Source organism: Pinus tabuliformis, chromosome 2_1, assembly GCF_031772625.1.
Source record: "Pinus tabuliformis cultivar Carrire ecotype Pingquan chromosome 2_1, CPIR1, whole genome shotgun sequence".
NCBI classification, from domain to species: Eukaryota; Viridiplantae; Streptophyta; class Pinopsida; order Pinales; family Pinaceae; genus Pinus; species Pinus tabuliformis.
Genome location: NC_142299.1, coordinates 545,501,016 through 545,523,416, shown reverse-complemented (window position 1 = coordinate 545,523,416; position 22,401 = coordinate 545,501,016). Strand labels below are relative to the sequence as shown.

The 22,401-nt window shown below is 32.8% G+C and overlaps 2 protein-coding genes across 2 annotated transcripts; both read left to right on the top strand.

Annotated features, from left to right (window-relative positions):
• Nucleotides 1-5,641: 5,641 nt before the first annotated feature.
• On the top strand, nt 5,642-6,296 carry LOC149201462 (uncharacterized). The gene is made up of 2 exons (XM_089399734.1): nt 5,642-5,944; nt 6,062-6,296. The coding sequence occupies exons 1-2, from the start codon at nt 5,786-5,788 to the stop codon at nt 6,221-6,223; spliced, it is 321 nt and encodes a 106-aa protein (XP_089255860.1). The 5' UTR covers nt 5,642-5,785; the 3' UTR covers nt 6,224-6,296.
• Nucleotides 6,297-20,654: 14,358 nt separating this feature from the next.
• Nucleotides 20,655-21,310, top strand: LOC149201461 (uncharacterized). The gene is made up of 2 exons (XM_089399733.1): nt 20,655-20,957; nt 21,077-21,310. Exons 1-2 carry the CDS (start codon nt 20,799-20,801, stop codon nt 21,236-21,238), a joined length of 321 nt encoding a protein of 106 aa, XP_089255859.1. The 5' UTR covers nt 20,655-20,798; the 3' UTR covers nt 21,239-21,310.
• The last annotated feature ends 1,091 nt before the right edge of the window (nt 21,311-22,401 follow it).

Sequence of the window (22,401 nt, the reverse complement as noted above, 5' to 3'; positions counted from 1 at the left end):
TGTGATTTTGGAAGTGCCAAATGCTCTGGTGAGTTGTTGGTGAAGTGTAACTAGTAGATTCCTGAATTGGTTTAAATGATTTGATGGCAGCATTTAATGTTTTATGAAATGTGTAATGTTTAGAATACTAGATTTTGTTCAATGGACTTGGGATTTAAGGTTTGATTCATGAGTCTATTTAATGTAGAACTTCATTTCTCTGTATGTATGTATATATGTATATGCTGATGCTCTTCTTATAAGGTAAAAGGTGAACCAAATATATCATACATTTTCTTCAGTTATTATAGAGCTCCTGAGCTTATATTTGGAGCCACTGAGCATACTTTTGCTATTGATATCTGGTCCATGGGTTGTGTCTCGGTTGAGCTACTTCTTGGTCAGGGAAGTGGGTTTTCAGTTTTAGAGTAGTCTTACCTCTACAGATCATGCATCAATACCGAAATTGTAGTTTGTAATATTCCTAATGACATCATGCTTACATATACTTGATGAAATTTTACCAAATTTGTACCAAAAGACAGTGTAGCATGCTGATTATTCTCACTATGAAGAAATCCTGCAATCATGTTTCGATATTATATCAAGTAAGGTATTCTAGGAACACAAATTTATGATTTTCCTTGCTCTTTACAGGCTCTCTTAGGCTCCCACTGGGATCATATTTCATCCCCAGCTATCACTACCCAGTGTGTGGGTTGGAATAAAAGGTCTTTTGATCATTAGTGTAAAAGTTACATACAGTTTGACAAAGATATGTAAATTATTATTATCAAAGTATGGAAATTTAGGATTTTATTTTTTATGCAGTTGGAAATATTAAGGCTAAGAAGTAAGGGTTCTTTGTGTAAGTTCAGTAATATGGTTAAACTTCTAATAGTCATACTTCAAAAAATCACTTTTGAACGGTCCAAGTAGTGTACTGCTAAGTCAGGAATAGAAGGACCAATTCAGCTTCAATTCAACATCAATGCATGAATAACTATAGTGTTGCAGTAAGTTATGTAAGCCGAATTGTTTTGAATAGTGGAGGTGTTTAGTAGGTTTGAGAATACCCTATACTAGCCTTGGGTATGATATTCAAAGCATCAAAATCACTCTCGGTTTTCTAGGCCATACTGCCTTGAGCATTAACCCTAATTAAGAGGCATACAGTTGGAGAATATATTTGGATTTTGTATCATTGCACTCGGATATAAGCATCCAATTGAATGGTCATTGTCCTCTTTTCACCTTACACGTTTGCAAATATGCCTCTTTTCACCTTAAGCTATTTGACAAAAATCGATTTACCATTTACACTCATATCCTATCAAACTATGCTTGGAAATATACAAATCACTGTTGATTATATTCAAAGATTAATTAAATTTATACTCTAGGTAGAGGAATCATGGCAGAGCATGGCCCCTTTTGCCAATGTAACCAACCATCTATAGTTTGCTCGTCACCTAGAAAAATAAAAATAATTCACCATCTCCGTCAGTAATATAGTGAAACATAATTTAAACCCTGAAACATAAACACAAGTAACTGTATTAGTTGTCCTGGAGACCACCCACTTCACATCTGACGGTGAAACAATGCATTTTACAGGCACGGTTTTATGATTCTCGAGCTGAAGAGAGATGACTTCCAAGGGCTCCATCCATTTGAGGTTTCTTGAAACGATATAATCAACTTGCCCACATGATTAAATGACAATTTATTAACTGTAACCTCTTATTCCATGTTAATAACAAGAGTAATCCTCTTGCGTTTGATGCTAAGTAGTTTGTCATATATCACCCAGGGAAAACTTATAAAATGGGGATCGGTAGTACCAGATCCTTTCAAATTTTTATGGCCCCAATAATCTGGGTGACATGTTACATGATACCCAGTTGATGCCCTGGCACTTTGCTTGTCAGCAAAGCTAGTTGCAGTGTTCTCGTAATCATGATAGCCATTTTTAAACCACCCCCTGCAGTGTTCTGAGAGACCTTACTGCATACACGATTGTTTCCTTCAGATCTCTATGCTTCCTATTACCATGGAATATTGACAAAGTTATGATGTTTCCATTGATAATCTCCGCAACCCATAATAATCCATCAATGCTGCCAACTTACATCCATACAATTTTTTGTGCACTAGAGCTTCACTGAGGTAGATTTCAAATCCCTTCACCTCCAAATTATTGTCATATTACTTCCGAACAACTTCCTCTGTGAATGAGCTTATACAAATAGTCTATAATGCGTGTACATGTTTTGATTCATATGTTCATTTATCCTCTTTCTCCATGAAATCAAGAAATTCTTTTTTGTGTAAATTGGCAGGAACCCGCGCTGGAATACCATTTTTCAGAAAATCAACTACTTTTGAAAATAGCTCGGCTAACTGTAGACAACTTGCACTCTGAGTCATAGCTTGTGACAAGGCCATGATCTCTACTTCAACTAGTTTTATTTCTTGGAGAAATAAGACATGCGGTTTCCTCAAATTCACTAATTATTTTACTTCTTTTACTACCTTTGGTTTGATGAGGTCTCCAAGTCCCCTAATATTCAACGATGTAATTTTCATTTATACATTGAGAGAGCATACTTACCTCCTCCACCGTTACATCTCGCATTTTCTTTGTTGCTCATGTTCCGAAGAAATTTTGTGATCTGAGGTTGGTTTCCAAGTTTGATAGTTTGCTTTGATTTAGCCTCTCTTGTATCTTTCTTAGAAAAACATGGTGGAAGCATTGTAAGGGATCCTCACTGTGAAAGAATGGAAGATATAATCAGTGAGTTGGAGCTTCTCAATGGTTTTCAAAAAAGGGTAAGTATACTTGGAAAAATTGGAGATGTGACATTTCCCACATTGCAACAAAGTGGAAACCAGGGGATTACATATTAGTAGAAAAGAGGATGGTACTTTGGGACACCAGGTCTACAGAAAGAAAACTCATACTGGTAGCTATCTTCACGCTGACTCTTACCATCATCCTTCCCAAAAATCTGGCGTCTTAAACACTCTAGCTGTTAGGGCTTTCAGGATTTCTGACCCGGATCACCTAAAAGAAGAGATTGAGCACTTAACCTCTGTCTTCAAAAACCTTGGATACAAAGAATGGAGTATCAAGAAGGCTATAAGAAGAGCTCAAGATAAGGCCCTCTCCAAGCATCCTCCTGAAGACAAGAAAGAAGATTCTGGGAAGGTCTACCTTCCATTCATCCAGGGGATTACAGATAAGATTGCAAAAATTTTAAGGAAGAAGAACATAAACACTCAATTTACAACATGTGGAACTATAAGGCAGATGATGAGGTCAGTAAAGGATAACATCGATCCTCAACAACTCAAGGGTGTGTATAAGATTGACTGCTCTTGTGGTAAGAGTTATATTGGGGAAACAGGTCGATCTCTGAAAATAAGACTAAAGGAGCACGTGGCTGATATAAAGAATGAGAGATCCCGTACATCGGCGCTTGTGGAACACTCGTCCAAAACCAAACATCATGTGTGTGTGGAGGACGCTAAAGTGATTGCAAGAGAGGATAATTATCAGAAAAGAAAAATCAGAGAGGCCATCGAAATTATGAAATTTCCTCAAAACCTCAACAGGGACAATGGGAGTGAAATTAGTGGAAACTGGCTTCCCCTGATCAAACAAATAAACCCCTCCAGGGCTTTGGAAGCATAGTATCAGGGTCTCTTAATAAAAATAAAATTTAATTAGATAAATTTAATTAGAATTTAGTTAGATTAATTAAATCAAAATTAATTAATTAAATTAAAATTTTATTATTTAATTAATTATATTAATTTAATAAAAATTGTAATTAATTCTAAATAAGAGTTAAATAAAATTTCTCAAATAATTAATAATAATAAAATAAAAGAAAAATAAAATAAAATTAATTAATTAATTAATTAATTAATTAATTAATCAATCAATCACTTAATTAATTAATTAATTAATTAATCAATTAATCAATTAATTAATTAGGCAATGAAGGCTTAACAGGTTAAAATGGTAAATATCAAAAATTAATTAAAAAGAATTATGGTTATAATTAAATTAAATAAAGTTAATTAATCATTAAAATTAATTAATCAATAAATTTAATTTAATTAATTAATTAAGGAAAAATAAAATTAATTAATCAATAAGATTAATTAATCAATAAATTTAATTTAATTAATTAACTAAATAAAAATTAATTAATCAATAAATTTAATTTAATTAACTAATCGAATAAAAATAATAGGAAGAATTATAAATCAATTATTTAATTAATCTAAATAGATCAATTAAATCAAAATTAATTAATTTAGTTATTCTATTCTAATTAAAATAAGAATTAAATAAAATTAGCCAATTAATTAAAAGAATTAATAACCAAGGATTAACATTGGATTAATAAATAATTAAGATTATAAATTAATCTAATTAAATTAAAGTAATTAATTAACTAATTAATTAGAATGGTAAATAACAATAAATTAAATTAATTAATCAATTAAATTCAAATTAATTAATTAAATGAAAATAAAAATAATAAGTAAGAATTATATTAATTAATTAATTAATCAAATAAAATTAAATAAAATTAAAATTTGTTAAATTAATAAAAACAGTTGGAAGGAAATGAAAAATTAAACTTATTCATGAATTAGATATATCAATTAAAATAATTTAGGTTCTAGGTAAATTAAGAGGAATAATTAATTTGGAAATAATAATAATATAAATAAATAAAAATAAATGAGAAAAAAATTATGCTTCTTAAAAATTAGGGTTCTAGGTTTAGTTATACCTAGTTCATTATAGCTCTTCTCTCAATAAGTTTTCATTCATATTCTTTCTGATTTAGTCGTGATGATGGACCCCCTTTGGGGTTTGAAACGTCACGGAATGAACATGAAACTGTGGATAATCCGGATCATACCACTGCAAAAAACTATCACATAAGCTTAAAATCTAAATAAACAAATTTTTTTAATTAAAACGTGTAACATAAATTTCCTAAACACCATTTTCAAGAGGTAATAAACTACTTGTATATTGGAATGTGCATACTTTATTTGTCCATGCGCATTTCTAAAGCATGATTACGCTGCTAAATAACATGTGTTTACTTTCCCATGGGTTTAATCACTATGTTGCACTTTATCGATCTATGTTAAACCATGTTTACCTAAAAAGCTTTATTCTGTGTACCATGGACCAGTTATTCTGATTCTGATTCAGTTAACTCGCGGTTATGCATGACGTTAATAAAATCAATGTGACACCCCGCGTAGACCTGTTACTTCACAATGTCACATTACTCCATCTAATTAAACGTACCTTCCTCGTCATCATCATTCACTTTCTGATAAGCACAGGCTATGTGGTCGCCGCAGCCACTCTGGAAACTGCACGAACGCGTTGTCCATTCGGTTAACGATGTCAAATTAGCGCACCTCCGATCAAACACACCTTCCTCGTCAGTCTTCTCTATTGGATAAGGAGAGACCATGCAAGGCGCACCGGCCATTTGGAAACCGCGCACGCGTGAACGCTGTTTCCACACGGTATAGCGTGTTTAATATTCAACTCTGGCTATATATATACCGAAGTAATTCCCTACCATTCATTCATGTAATCTAATCTGCTCAGGAATTTGAGTATTGTCAGCGGGTAAAAGTCATTGTCTGCATTTCCTTACATTGCATTGGGATCTACAGATTTGATTATTGTAAGGGTATATAAGTGGTTTTCGAATTTCCTTTCAAACCGTTGTAATTGAAATCAATTTCGGAAAGCATGTCTGAGAATAAACACCATCACTTCCACCATCACAAGAACCAGAACGCCAACTCGGAGGCTACGCCGTACGAGAAAGCGATGAAGGAGGAGAAGCACCATAAGCGAATGGAGCATTTAGGTGAACTGGGAGCAGTCGCTGCTGGAACGTTTGCACTGGTACTATATATATATCTCTCTTATTCTGTAATTTTTAGTAAGTTGATAAACTAAATCAGGTTTATAGAGTTTACCTATACAATTATAGGATTACTAATTCTCTCATTGGGTATGCAGTACGAGAAACATAAAGCAAAGAAGGATCCAGAGAACGCGCACAGGCACAAGATTGAGGAGGAGATTGCAGCAACAGCTGCAGTGGGAGCTGGGGGCTATGCCTTCCACGAGCGTCACAAAAAGAAGGCAGCCAAAAAGGAAGTGAAAGATCATCATTTCTAGCCACCTGCGCCCCGTACCTATGCTTTAAAACAGTTTTCATTCTTTCGCTGAAAAAGTCATCCGTCATGTTGACACTGGCTTCAGCTTCATTCGTTCATTGTATCTCTTTATGATCCTAATAACCATTTTAACGTAAATACTTAATAGTATTGTGATGCTGTTATTGTTATTAATATTTGTATGCTGATTCTCAGTCCACAACACCTCTATTCCAATTCCATACCTCCAAAATTCCGAAATCAATCAATTCCATACCTCCAAAATTGTCATACCTTAAAAGACGGACTGATTTAACATATTAGTCAACCTAATTATATCATTGGGAATGAAAGATACTTCTTAATATCTTTCGAGTTGGGAAAAATGGTTTTCGATTTATCTAAATGCATTTATAATTAAAAATGGATTGTGTCTTTTATAATTGACTATACATGTATATTGATGAAATTACATTCCATTACATTCAAAAAAATATTTTATAAAAAGTATATATCTTCCAAACTTTATTTTGCAAATGCCGTTATAAAATGTTTGGTTATTTATCAAATGTCTAGATGTTCATTCACATTCCCCACTTTCCCATGACAAGTGGCTTAGCCCTTAGGAATGTGGACTACTAAAATGCCCTCTCATTCTCGTTCTCCTCCACTCTTGGAATAAAAAAATCCAAAAAATCTGATACCCCATTTATGGCCCATCATCAAAGCCCTTAATTCACTGTTGTATTTCAACTTCAATTCTCCCTTTAGATGTTTAGCTTCTTGGAGTTAGATTTGGGATTTGGGTAGAGAATATTAGGTTTTTTAGCCTAGGTAACTTTAGCATTTATGGCGAGGGTTTGAGAAGAGCTTTTGCTTGGGACTGAGAGTGGTGGAACTTCTGCTAAGTGGTGGAACTTTCGGTAAGATCCAGTGGTACCAATGGAATGATTATGTTGACAACAATGAAATGATTCTCGTAAATTTTTGGATTTTGTAACAACAATGGAATGATTTCAGATTGTGCTATTGGTAAAGTTTTGTGTCATTCTTCATTTATTTTTTTTAACAATTATACTATTCCTGGTAAGGTTTTGTGTCATTCTTAATTTTTTTTAATAATTGTGCCAATTTTCTTTAACTTAGGAAATGATGTTTTTTTAGAAATTGTCTCTCCATTCTAATCCATCACATGTATTTGTTTCATTTTAAATAATGTGTTAGCCTAAGAGCCTCAGCTTGTAGAATAATTTGATTTTTGATGTTGCACATAAAATAAGTTGTGAAATATAATTGGCTTGGAAATCACCCACAATAGGAAATAGGGAATTACATCAATCTGGACATGACTAGAAGCAAGGAATTACATCAACTTATTTGGATAAGACAATAAGTATAATTAATACTCCAATAAACTCACTAACCACTTATCACTTAATCAAAAAAATAAACCTTGACCACTCATCCAAGAATCTTGCTTTTTGCCATCACTAGAGCTCAAGACTACAAATATCTAGATGCGTACAATGTAGCTAGAAATAAATGAAGAATTGGAGCCAGTGCCTTTGTAATCATATTCCATAACTAATAACTTATTTGATAATCGTATGTGGTTACTGGATTGACTATACTCTTGATAAGAAATAACTAATGTTGAAGCTTGCTTATGGATTTAACATGGGTTGTTGAATTGATTGACAATATTCTTGATATGTAATAATTAATGTTGAAGCTTACTTCTAGATTTAACAAGGGCTGTTGAATTTCACTATTGCAACTTCTTTTTTGTGAAATTTAATTTCTTCATTTTGTCTTTTCAAAATCAATACACACCTAAATCTCGCAGAAAAAAACTTATTAAAGAAACACAATTCATAGAGATTTAGATTTCAATACAAGTACAATTTATAAACATATAATTTTTAGTATGTTTGATAAATTTATATTGGAAAAAATAAATAATTATAATTATAATTTAAAATATTAAATATATATATATATAAATTTTCATGTTGAGAAATTGGTAAATTAATTATATTTTAAATAATATATATAATTTAAATATGTTATAAAAAGTTAAATGAGATATTTTTTAATATTAATATTAAAATTCTTAGATTTAGTAACATTTCCTTTGAATTATATAGAAGTGTTTTTTTTTTATATCTAATTACATTATAAGCAGTTGTTTATGCTACCATGCTTGCGAAATAAAAGTACTTGAGTAACTCGAACGTTCTGAGCTTTATTTTTACTTTATTTCATCAATTTGATTCTTTCTTTTGTCTCTTTGACTCATTTTTCCGTAGTTGTATTCAACCTTTTTTACTCCAACCTTTCCTTATCAAACGTATTCGATTCGCATCTTCCTCTACTAGGGTTAGTGGTTAGGCATGGGCATGGATAAACGCAATAAAAATAATTAAATGTGATTGTGATTAAATGTGGTTATTTGTTGGCCGCCTTATGAGGTTTCGTTGTTGAAGAAACGCGGAGAAATGCTACCATTAGGGTTTTCCTTGCATAAAGGTTTTAAGTGGTTAAATGTGGTTATTTGGTGGCTTCTTTATGTGGTTTGTTGTTGAAGAAGTGGAAATAACCAAGAGGGTTTTCTTGCATCAAGGTTTAGGTTTTAACTGCTAAATGGTGAAATATTAAGATTTTATTTGATGTATTATTTATTTTAGGTTTAAAATAATTGTTAATATTAAAATAAATTTGTTGTATTATTAATTTTTATTTTAATATTACAGAATTATTTTTAATATTTAGTTCTAATATTAATAATGTTATTGATATTAATATTAATATTATTATTGTTCATGAGTGTGATTGGGCGTTATGTTAAGGCACTCTTTGATGTGAAGTTAATAGTTTAATTCCCTGTCTCGATTAGGATGATATATTGGACATGATGAAGATGTAGTCCTGCTAAGCTTACAAAAAGAAATGTCAATAATATCATTAATAATAATATTTGTAATTCCTTGATTGGGATTCTATTTTGATTTATGATTTTTGTTAGGTCTTGTCGGACAACAATCGCGCCTGTAATCAATAAAGTGTCAAGGTTGCAGTCATGCACCGCACAATTCCTTTAAGTGAGATATGCCTCGTTTAATTTAGGTTTTGTGAAAGATTCCCCTCGAAATCATCTTGGTTCCTTCTGATAGGTCTTAAATTGGATCTCATGTTCCGGTTAATATGTATACCTCAGTCCCTTAATTTCCTCCCCCATTCCATCTTCCAGGAGGTAGGTGTTGACAAAAGCAGCAAAAACATTATTTTCTCTTCCAAAAATATCAGAAGCCAGTGCTCTTGGTTCAATGACTCTCATATATGAAATATGGTTAGAGAAGGGTGTAGAGAGACACAAGAAGGCCGAGGATGAGGGAATTCACCCCACTCTGCCTAGCACGATGAAAATGTAGAATTGTTTGACCCTGATATACTAGCGTACATGTGCATCATGGTGGCTTCCATGGAGGCAAAGTGTAGGTGTTTAGGTGATGGCCATTGGTAAGTTCAAAAAATTGTAGTTCACCATCTTTGGACCTTGGAGGGCGTGAGGGAAAAGTAGAATGAATGATGGCATAGGTGGGTATTCAATTCAACAATACCCATCTGGTGCTATGCAATCTACCCAGGGCTATAGGCATTGATTTACCTCATGTTCCTCTAACTTTGACAACCACTAACTCCATCGAAAGCTCTGTTGATTTAATTCCTCACACCAACCTGGTTCCCCTCCTCTCCCTTCTCCTCTAGTGGCAAAAGTGAAAGGAAAAGGCATTATTGTCCAAGGATCATTTCATAGCGAAAAACCTCAATAAATGGCAGATAATTAACTGAAGCCTTCCACAAGTGTAAACTACACCATTAAAGCAAAACCCTTTGAGGAAGAAATGATTTCCTATTGCCGCTTTATCATCGAAGAAAATGGATAAATGGGTACACCTAGAAATGTTGGAGTAGGTGGAGAAGACCACAACAAAGCACAAAAGCACCAAATAGTTCCAAAGTGAAGAAAACACATTGATGGGGTTTCCCAATATTCTTTATTCGACAAAGTATTTCTTTAGATTATTATGTCATTTAAGTTTCCATGGTCACACTAGTAGGTATCCTTTTTGCAGGGTCTTCGTTCAGTTTTATATCTCCTATCTACATTTTTGTATGGTCCATGATTTCCAATCATATATTTGCTCATACTAAAGGACCAACTGGTTTCCCTCTCACAGGAGATGATCCATCCCTATCTCTTTTCAATCCAGAATTAGCACTTTGCATACTTCTCCTCATCTCAACTATACCTTTATAGTTCTTCTCACAATGTACTCTATGTAAAATATTTTTGGTAATATAATGTTTTTTATTTGCCTAGAAAAAAAATAACAGTATTGTTAAAAATATAATATTAATAAAAACACTTTTAATAATACCATTAATAATATTAATAAATTTATCATGTTACATTAATAAATCAAATATATTATTAAAAAATTTAACAATATTAACAACATTAATAATATTATATACAAATATTAGTAAACTTAATAACTCACTTGTTGAGCCGAGAGGCTCATTCTACAACGAGTGTGAAGGCGATGTTTAACTATGTCGACGTGTGTTCCTTTTAAAATGAAAATAAAATATTCTCTAAATAGAAAATTGATGTTAGCTATAATAAAAGGGAAAAAATTATATGTTATGCTTGTTTAATTAGTTGTCCATATCAACGAATATAATTTCATGTGAACTAATTAGAATTAAAAAAAATGTGTGAGTAAGATGCTTAAACCTTACACTTTTTAAAATATTTTAACATGTGATTTAAAAAAAACTATTTGAAGATCTACATTAACTATATTTTATTGACATCAATTTTATATATCTCTATATATAGAGAAAAGTGTTAAAAGAAATTATTTGAATGTTGTATATAACAAAATATCCAATGTGCTTTACGAATAAAACATTTTAATATGAATTAAAAATATATTAATAACCAAAAAAAGCATTTTAATGTGCCCTAATAAAATCACTCAATTCACATTTTATGTTTAAAATATTTTATATATTGTTTTAAAAAATAATCAATATCACATAAACTTATTGAAAAAGATAAGTTTTTTTTGGTTAAAACATTTGAATTGGTCTATGCGTTTTAAAGTTTAACACTTTTTTGGGTATATGTTTGTTTGTCAAAATCTAACAAAGATTTTTTGGAATCACAAGTTTAAGTGGTGTAATCTCTATAGCATTCAAAAATAAAATTTAAACATTGAAAAATTACACATTATTTTTTGCACTCTAAACTGAGTTTGCACCTGAACAAATTTGATCCCTCGAAGCTCTTGTCAGATCCCTACTTAAGATGGATCTACGTTGGTTTTATTATAATAAAGTTTTATTAATGTTAAGAGTAACATTAGAATTATTACTAGAAATTGCACCAAATGTTGCAAAGGAAATGTCGTAAGGCATAAATTCGAGAAGCATCATGATATATAAACAATCATTGAAGATAAAAACTAGTAAAAAAAATGGAATTGAAGAATTGTGATTAGTCATTTAAACAACTAGGCAATGTTCATTTCTTTTTTGGAATAACATCCAAAATATTAAACGCACACTACAAATTGGTGACATGATTCACTAGGATCGTAATATTAAATGCACACTGCAATGCTCTGTATCTATTAGATAATGGAAAACGATAATTCATAGAAACAAAACTAATTTTCCATCTTGAGTCATCATGAAACATAATCATAATGATACTAAATGAAAATATGTCTAACATACTAATCTACTGCTTTACCAACCAATTACTATGGATGAGAAAGCGGTCTAACTTTTCTGCAATGTGGGAAATGTCACTTCTCCAATTTTTCCAAGTATACTTACCATTTTTTGAAAACCATTAAGAATCTCCCAATCACTGATCACATCTTCCATTCTTTCACAGTGAAGATCCCTTACAATGCTTCCACCATGTTTTTCAAAATTGAAAATCATTGTGTTAAAATCACTTCCTATCACATTATCTATGTGCTAGTGACCCTCCTTTATAAGTGTTAAAGAGTACCAAAAATCTTATTTTTCACTCTACAATACTGGAACATAGAGACATTTATAAGGGACAATGATTCTTTTGACTACTTATCTTCTACTTTGAAAGCCACCCAGAAACATAATTTGACATTATATATTAGCATTAATCGGTATTTTTACCAAAGGCTGCAAATGTCACCAAAATCTCGCTGAGATCTTTGCGCTACACCCAAGGTCCCAAACAATTTTTCCGAATTGTTTGTGACAAGGCCATGGTCTCTTCTTCAGTTAGTTTTATTTCTTGGAGAAATAAGACCTGCAGTTTCCTCAAATTCACTAGTTATTTTACTTCCTTTACTACCTTTGGTTTGATGAGGTCTCCAAGTCTCCTAATATTCAATGATGTAATTTTCATTTAGACTTTCAGAGAGCATACTTACCTCCTCCAGCCTTACATCTCGCATTTTCTTTGTTTCTCACGTTTCGAAGAAATTTTGTGATCTGAGGTTGGTTTCCAAGTTTGATAGTTTGCTTTGATTTAGCCTCTCTTGTATCTTTCTTAGAAAAAAATGGTGGAAGCATTGTAAGGGATCCTCACTGTGAAAGAATGGAAGATATCGTTAGTGAGTTTGAGCTTCTCAATGCTTTTCAAAAAAGGGTAAGTATACTTGGAAAAATTGGAGATGTGACATTTCCCACTTGCAAAAAAGCTAGACCGCTTTCTCATCCGTAGTAATTGGTTGGTAAATGGCATATAATGTATTTCTAGTATTCTGGATCAAGGGGATTCTGATCACAAACCCATCGGGTTGGATTTAGACTCTCCATAAGATTTAGATCTGATTCCTTTCTGGTTTAATCCAGGGGGGCTCCAAAAGGAAAGAGAGGCTGGCCTGATAACTCATGCTTGGGCTATGCCAGTTCGCAGGTCTCTTAGCTATGTTTGGGAATAAAATATTGAAGATCATCAAGGCTTGATGGAGTCCAGACCATCACTCACAAGAAGTTAGAAGAAGAAAAAAACCTAGTAACCAAATATTTAAAATCAACAGGAAAGGAGGAAGAATACTGGCATCTCATGTCTCGAAGCCTCATGTGATATAAATACATCCTTTTTTCACAAGCATACTAAATAAAGAGAAACTAGGAATCGAGTAAAGAAAATTTCTTCTCGAGGTCACCTTAAAATATGTTTTTTCTAGGAAATTAAGAGAGGACTTTTTCTTCTTCAAGAATCCACATTCTAGGGACAAAGTAAATGGCTCGGAAATGTAGAAATACTTCATCTCATGTCTCACCTCCATTGTTTTGTATCAGGAAAATTCTCATCTTGTTAAGCCAATTAAGGAAGATGACGCAATTGAAACCATCTAGTCCCTAAACATGGTTAAAGATCTGGGACTGGATGACTTCTTTATAATTTTTAATGTGAATTCTTAACTCCTCCATATTTAAATGAAGGTTTGGGGGAAATACCAACTCATCCTTTTTAGCTCTAATTCTGAAGGAGACATAGTTGTCCTCATTCTCTCGATTCTGGACAATCTCAATGTGTAATTTGGCCTAGAAGTTTCTAACAAAAAATTTAGCTATTATGCTCAAAAAGATTTTCCCTACAATCATATCAAAAAACCAAGTTGGTTTCATGAAGCATCGATAAATCATAGACAACATCATTCTTGTTCAGGAGGCGATTCATTCAAGAAAGAAATGGGGTTAGCTGGGTATGATTATCAAACTTGACATGGAAAACACCTTCAATAGAATCCATCACTCCTCGGTGATGGAAAAGTTGGGTTTCTGTAATGAGTTCATAAATTGGACTAGAGATTGTATTGGAAGCCTGTGGATAGCTCCTTTAGAAACCTTAATATATTAGTGGCAGAAAACTTAATAAGGAACCCAGAGATGGGAAGAAGGGAAGGGAAGGGAGAATATGAGGACTAAGTATAGAAAACAACAATAAATATGTGTATCATTCCCAGTTTGCTGACGATACATTGTTGTTAGGGGTAGCCTCCAAAAATTATTGCTCAGCGATTCAAACCAGTGTTGGATCAATATCTAGACCTATTGGGGGGCTTCATGGATAAAACAAAGAGCCTAATGATAGGATGGAACTGTCCACTTCAAAATATTAATGAAATTTTGATGGTTCTTGGATTCCCTTTAGAATGGAATGGAAATTATTTAGATATTTAGGAATTCCCCTTTTGATCGGTGCCTCTTATATGGAGAGTTGAATCGATAGCTTAAATAAATTTTCGAAGAAATTTCAAGCCTGGGGTGCTCAATGGCTCTCTTCATTAGAATGTGTTGTGATAGTTAAATATGTTCTATCGTCACTTCCTATCTACCTATAATCTGACCTTCTTGACCCAAAAGTTGTGCTCAATCAGTTGAGCTTGTTAATTCACAAGTTTCTATGGCATGGAGGGAGGAATAGTGAAAGAAAATTCCATTTAGTAAACTGGAATGTAATTTGTCTCCCAACGGTTAATGGGGTATTGGCAGTCTAAGACCCTATATTTATGAATATTTCTCTAGAGCTACAATCATTTGGATACTTATTTCAGATTTCAGTGTGTGGTGGAAATTTGGCTTTCTGCCGGAATATTCAATAAGAATTCTCTCATCAGGGTAGAATCAACTTATTGGGCAGGTCCAGGTTTTACTATTTGAAATCTGTGAAAGGAAGCAACCCCTCTTATTATTGATCACCTTAGTTGGAAACGGGGAAATAGGTCTTGCTTATATATTTTGAGATAACAAATATTTCCAAATATCCTATTGAGTGCAAGTGAAGAATTCAAAATCCTTGCTCAGTGGATGAAAAAAATGGTTTTTCTCAAATTAAAGGACATATAAAAATGGGATATCAAAGGGGTATGGAAGGGTTGGATCAACCTAGAGCTGGTGATTCATTTAAAGCTGGTTTGGGTTAATTAGACTTTAGTGATAAATGGTTGTTTATAGGAGCTGCCTAAACGTGTAGCAAACTTCCCTCCCTTGCCAAAGTCTTATGTAAAATTCAGTCAGAGTGTTGATTGATCTGGAACTCTGACTGTTTTGGATGATCTGGTTTAATTTAAAATTGGGCAAAACAAACCAATGGAATCATTCCAACACAGAGAATCTTCACTGTGCGTGAAATTCTTGCTGGATTCTTGTCAAATTTGTGGTTGGAAAGAGGGTCTGTTTGCTATACAATTAACGTACTCTATTGTTCATGAGTAGCATGGTTTTTGTACCCCAATGAGCTTGTCAAATATTTCTGAAATGATATTTTGAACAGGTCAATCCTCACAATCATCAACCAAAGTTATGTGATTTTGGAAGTGCCAAAAGCTCTGGTGAGTTGTTGGTGAAGTGTAACTAGTAGATTCCTGAATTGGCTTAAATGATTTGATGGCAGCATTTAATGTTTTATGAAATGTGTAATGTTTAGAATACTAGATTTTGTTCAATGGACTTGGGATTTAAGGTTTGATTCATGAGTCTATTTAATGTAGAACTTCATTTCTCTGTATGTATGTATATATGTATATGCTGATGCTCTTCTTATAAGGTAAAAGGTGAACCAAATATATCATACATTTTCTTCAGTTATTATAGAGCTCCTGAGCTTATATTTGGAGCCACTGAGCATACTTTTGCTATTGATATCTGGTCCATGGGTTGTGTCTCGGTTGAGCTACTTATTGGTCAGGGAAGTGGGTTTTCAGTTTTAGAGTAGTCTTACCTCTACAGATCATGCATCAATACCGAAATTGCAGTTTGTAATATTCCTAATGACATCATGCTTACATATACTTGATGAAATTTTACCAAATTTGTACCAAAAGACAGTGTAGCATGCTGATAATTCTCACTATGCAGAAATCCTGCAATCATGTTTCGATATTGTATCAAGTAAGGTATTCTAGGAACACAAATTTATGATTTTCCTTGCTCTTTACAGGCTCTCTTAGGCTCCCACTGGGATCATATTTCATCCCCAGCTATCACTACCCAGTGTGTGGGTTGGACCTTACACGTTTGCAAATATGCCTCTTTTCACCTTAAGCTATTTGACAAAAATGGATTTACCATTTACGCTCATATCCTATCAAACTATGCTTGGAAATATACAAATCACTGTTGATTATATTCAAAGATTAATTAAATGTATACTCTAGGTAGAGGAATTGTGGCAGAGCATGGCCCCTTTTGCCAATGTAACCAACCATCTATAGTTTGCTCGTCACCTAGAAAAATAAAAATAATTCACCATCTCTGTCAGTAATATAGTGAAACATAATTTAAACCCTGAAACATAAACACAAGTAACTGTATTAGTTGTCCTGGAGACCACCCACTTCACATCTGACGGTGAAACAATGCATTTTACAGGCACGGTTTTATGATTCTCGAGATGAAGAGAGATGACTTCCAAGGGCTCCATCCCTTTGAGGTTTCTTGAAACAATATAATCAACTTGCCCACATGATTAAATGACAATTTATTAACTGTAACCTCTTATTCCATGTTAATAACAAGAGTAATCCTCTTGCGTTTGATGCTAAGTAGTTTGTCATATATCACCAATGGAAAACTTATAAAATGGGGATCGGTAGTACCAGATCCTTTCAAATTTGTACGGCCCCAATAATCTGGGTGACATGTTACATGATACCTAGTTGATGCCCTGGCACTTTGCTTGTCAGCAAAGCTAGTTGCAGTGTTCTCGTAATCATGATAGCCATTTTCAAACCACCCCCTGCAGTGTTCTGAGAGACCTTACTGCATACATGATTGTTTCCTTTAGATCTCTATGCTTCCTATTACCATGGAATATTGACAAAGTTATGATGTTTCCATTGATAATCTCCGCAACCCATAATAATCAATCAATGCTGCCAACTTACATCCATACAATTTTTTGTGCACTAGAGCTTCACTGAGGTAGATTTCAAATCCCTTCACCTCCAAATTATTGTCATATTCCTTCCAAAAAACTTCCTCTGTGAATGAGCTTATACAAATAGTCTATAATGCTTGTACATGTTTTGATTCATATGTTCATTTATCCTCTTTCTCCATGAAATCAAGAAATTCTTTTTGGTGTAAATTGGCAGGAACCCACGCTGGAATACCATTTTTCAGAAAATCAACTACTTTTAAAAATAGCTCGGCTAACTGTAGACAACTTGCACTCTGAGTCATAGCTTGTGACAAGTCCATGGTCTCTACTTCAACTAGTTTTATTTCTTGGAGAAATAAGACATGCGGTTTCCTCAAATTCACTAATTATTTTACTTCTTTTACTACCTTTGGTTTGATGAGGTCTCCAAGTCCCCTAATATTCAACGATGTAATTTTCATTTAGACATTGAGAGAGCATACTTACCTCCTCCAGTGTTACATCTCGCATTTTCTTTGTTGCTCATGTTCCGAAGAAATTTTGTGATTTGAGGTTGGTTTCCAAGTTTGATAGTTTGCTTTGATTTAGCCTCTCTTGTATCTTTCTTAGAAAAACATGGTGGAAGCATTGTAAGGGATCCTCACTGTGAAAGAATGGAAGATATAATCAGTGAGTTGGAGCTTCTCAATGGTTTTCAAAAAAGGGTAAGTATACTTGGAAAAATTGGAGATGTGACATTTCCCACATTGCAACAAAGTGGAAACCAGGGGATTACAGATTAGTAGAAAAGAGGATGGTACTTTGGGACACCAGGTCTACAGAAAGAAAACTCATACTGATAGCTATCTTCACGCTGACTCTTACCATCATCCTTCCCAAAAATCTGGCGTATTAAACACTCTAGCTGTTAGGGCTTTCAGGATTTCTGACCCGGATCACCTAAAAGAAGAGATTGAGCACTTAACCTCTGTCTTCAAAAACCTTGGATACAAAGAATGGAGTATCAAGAAGGCTATAAGAAGAGCTCAGGATAAGGCCCTCTCCAAGCATCCTCCTGAAGACAAGAAAGAAGATTCTGGGAAGGTCTACCTTCCATTCATCCAGGGGATTACAGATAAGATTGCAAAAATTTTAAGGAAGAAGAACATAAACACTCAATTTACAACATGTGGAACTATAAGGCAGACGATGAGGTCAGTAAAGGATAACATCGATCCTCAACAACTCAAGGGTGTGTATAAGATTGACTGCTCTTGTTGTAAGAGTTATATTGGGGAAACAGGTCGATCTCTGAAAATAAGACTAAAGGAGCACGTGGCTGATATAAAGAATGAGAGATCCCGTACATCGGCGCTTGTGGAACACTCGTCCAAAACCAAACATCATGTGTGTGTGGAGGACGCTAAAGTGATTGCAAGAGAGGATAATTATCAGAAAAGAAAAATAAGAGAGGCCATCGAAATTATGAAATTTCCTCAAAACCTCAACAGGGACAATGGGAGTGAAATTAGTGGAAACTGGCTTCCCCTGATCAAACAAATAAACCCCTCCAGGGCTTTGGAAGCATAGTATCAGGGTCTCTTAATAAAAATAAAATTTAATTAGATAAATTTAATTAGAATTTAATTAGATTAATTAAATCAAAATTAATTAATTAAATTAAAATTTTATTATTTAATTAATTATATTAATTTAATAAAAATTGTAATTAATTCTAAATAAGAATTAAATAAAATTTCTCAAATAATTAATAATAATAAAATAAAAGAAAAATAAAATAAAATAAAATAAATTAATTAATCAATCACTTAATTAATTAATTAATTAATTAATTAGGAAATGAAGGCTTAATAGGTTAAAATGGTAAATATCACAAATCAATTAAAAAGAATTATGGTTATAATTAAATTAAATAAAGTTAATTAATCAATAAAATTAATTAATCAATAAATTTAATTTAATTAATTAATTAAATAAAAATAAAATTAATTAATCAATAAGATTAATTAATCAATAAATTTAATTTAATTAATTAACTAAATAAAAATTAATTAATCAATAAGATTAATTAATCAATAAATTTAATTTAATTAACTAATCGAATAAAAATAATAGGAAGAATTATAAATCAATTATTTAATTAATCTAAATAGATCAATTAAATCAAAATTAATTAATTTAGTTATTCTATTCTAATTAAAATAAGAATTAAATAAAATTAGTCAATTAATTAAAAGAATTAATAATAACCAAGGATTAACATTGGATTAATAAATAATTAAGATTATAAATTAATCTAAATAAATTAAAGTAATTAATTAAAGTAATTAATTAACTAATTAATTAGAATGGTAAATAACAATAAATTAAATTAATTAATCAATTAAATTCAAATTAATAAATTAAATGAAAATAAAAACAGTTGGAAGGAAATGAAAAATTAAACTTATTCATGAATCAGATATATCAATTAAAATAATTTAGGTTCTACCTAAATTAAGAGGAATAATTAATTTGGAAATAATAATAATATAAATAAATAAAAATAAATGAGAAAAAAATTATGCTTCTTAAAAATTAGGGTTCTAGGTTTATTTATACCTAGGTCATTATAGCTCTTCTCTCAATAAGTTTTCATTCATATTCTTTCTGATTTAGTCGTGATGATGGACCCCCTTTAGGGTTTGAAACGTAGACGGAATGAACATGAAACTGTGGATAATCCGGATCATACCACTGCAAAAAACTACCACAGAAACTTAAAATCTAAATAAACAAATTTTTTTAATTAATTAAAACGTGTAACATAAATTTCCTAAACACCTTTTCAAGGAGGTAATAAACTACTTGTATATTGGAATGTGCATACTTTATTTGTCCATGCGCATTTCTAAAGCATGATTACGCTGCTAAATAACGTGTGTTTACTTTCCCATGGGTTTAATCACTATGTTGCACTTTATCGATCTATCTTAAACCATGTTTACCTAAAAAGCTTTACTCTGTGTACCATGGACCAGTTAGTCTGATTCTGATTCAGTTAACTCGCGGTTATGCATGACGTTAATAAAATCAATGTGACGGCCCCGCGTAGACCTGTTATAAGCGTGATTTAAGTTTATTAATTATTAATATTCGTTTCTTCACAATGTCACATTACTCCATCTAATTAAACGTACCTTCCTCGTCATCATCATTCACTTTCCGATAAGCACAGGCTATGTGGTGGCCGCAGCCACTCTGGAAACTGCACGAACGCGTTGTCCATTCGGTTAACGATGTCAAATTAGCGCACCTCCGATCAAACACACCTTCCTCGTCAGTCTTCTCTATTGGATAAGGAGAGACCATGCAGGCACACCGGCCATTTGGAAACCGCGCACGCGTGAACGCTGTTTCCACACGGTATAGCGTGTTTAATATTAAACTCTGGCTATATATATACCGGACTAATTCCCTACCATTCATTCATGTAATCTAATGTGCTCAGGAATTTGAGTATTGTCAGCGGGTAAAAGTCATTGTCTGCATTTCCTTACATTGCATTGGGATCTACAGATTTGATTATTGTAAGGGTATATAAGTGGTTTTCGAATTTCCTTTCAAACCGTTGTAATTGAAATCAATTTCGGAAAGCATGTCTGAGAATAAACACCATCACTTCCACCATCACAAGAACCAGAACGCCAACTCGGAGGCGACGCCGTACGAGAAAGCGATGAAGGAGGAGAAGCACCATAAGCGAATGGAGCATTTAGGTGAACTGGGAGCAGTCGCTGCTGGAACGTTCGCACTGGTACTATATATATATATCTCTCTTATTCTGTAATTTTTAGTAAGTTGATAAACTAAATCAGGTTTATAGAGTTTACCTATACAATTATAGGATTACTAATTCTCTCATTGGGTATGCAGTACGAGAAACATAAAGCAAAGAAGGATCCAGAGAACGCGCACAGGCACAAGATTGAGGAGGAGATTGCAGCAACAGCTGCAGTGGGAGCTGGGGGCTATGCCTTCCACGAGCATCACAAAAAGAAGGCAGCCAAAAAGGAAGTGAAAGATCATCATTTCTAGCCACCTGCGCCCCGTACCTATGCTTTAAAACAGTTTTCATTCTTTCGCTGAAAAAGTCATCCGTCATGTTGACACTGGCTTCAGCTTCATTCGTTCATTGTATCTCTTTATGATCCTAATAAGCATTTTAACGTAAATACTTAATAGTATTGTGATGCTGTTATTGTTATTAATATATTAATATTTGTATGGTGATTCTCAGTCCACCAACACCTCTATTCCAATTCCATACCTCCAAAATTGTCATACCTTAAAAGACTGATTTAACATACTAGTCAACCTAATTATACCATTGGGAATGAAAGATACTTCTTAATATCTTTCGACTTGGGAAAAATGGTTTTTCTTTTATCTAAATGCATTTATAATTAAAAATGGATTGTGTCTTATAATTGACTATAATGGATTGTGTCTTATAATTGACTATACATGTTTATTGATGAAATTACATTCCATTACATTCAAAAAAAATATTTTATAAAAAGTATATATCTTCCAAACTTTATTTTGCAAATGCCGTTATAAAGTGTTTGGTTATTTATCAAATGCCTAGATGTTCATTCACATTCCCCACTTTCCCATGACAAGTGGCTTAGCCCTTAGGAATGTTAGGAATGTGGACTACTAAAATGCCCTCTCATTCTCGTTCTCCTCCACTCTTGTAATAAAAAAATCCAAAAAATCTGATACCCCATTTATGGCCCATCATCAAAGCCCTTAATTCACTATTGTATTTCAACTTCAATTCTTCCTTTAGATGTTTAGCTTCTTGGAGTTAGATTTGGGATTTGGGTAGAGAATATTAGGTTTTTTAGCCTAGGTAACTTTAGCATTTATGGCGAGGGTTTGAGAAGAGCTTTTGCTTGGGACTGAGAGTGGTGGAACTTCTGCTAAGTGGTGGAACTTTCGGTAAGATCCAGTGGTACCAATGGAATGATTATGTTGACAACAATGAAATGATTCTGGTAAATTTTTGGATTTTGTAACAACAATGGAATGATTTCAGATTGTGCTATTGGTAAGGTTTTGTGTCATTCTTCATTAATTTTTTTTAACAATTATACTATTCCTGGTAAGGTTTTGTGTCATTCTTAATTTTTTTTTAATAATTGTGCCAATTTTTTTTTAACTTAGGAAAGGATGTTTTTTTAGAAATTGTCTCT

Bases quoted from the DNA above. Each gene is read 5' to 3' on its own strand.
- LOC149201462 (XM_089399734.1), top strand. From the start codon at position 5,786: ATGTCTGAGAATAAACACCATCACTTCCACCATCACAAGAACCAGAAC. The intron at 5,945-6,061 runs GTACTATATATA...TTGGGTATGCAG, and splicing joins CTGCTGGAACGTTTGCACTG to TACGAGAAACATAAAGCAAA.
- LOC149201461 (XM_089399733.1), top strand. From the start codon at position 20,799: ATGTCTGAGAATAAACACCATCACTTCCACCATCACAAGAACCAGAAC. The intron at 20,958-21,076 runs GTACTATATATA...TTGGGTATGCAG, and splicing joins CTGCTGGAACGTTCGCACTG to TACGAGAAACATAAAGCAAA.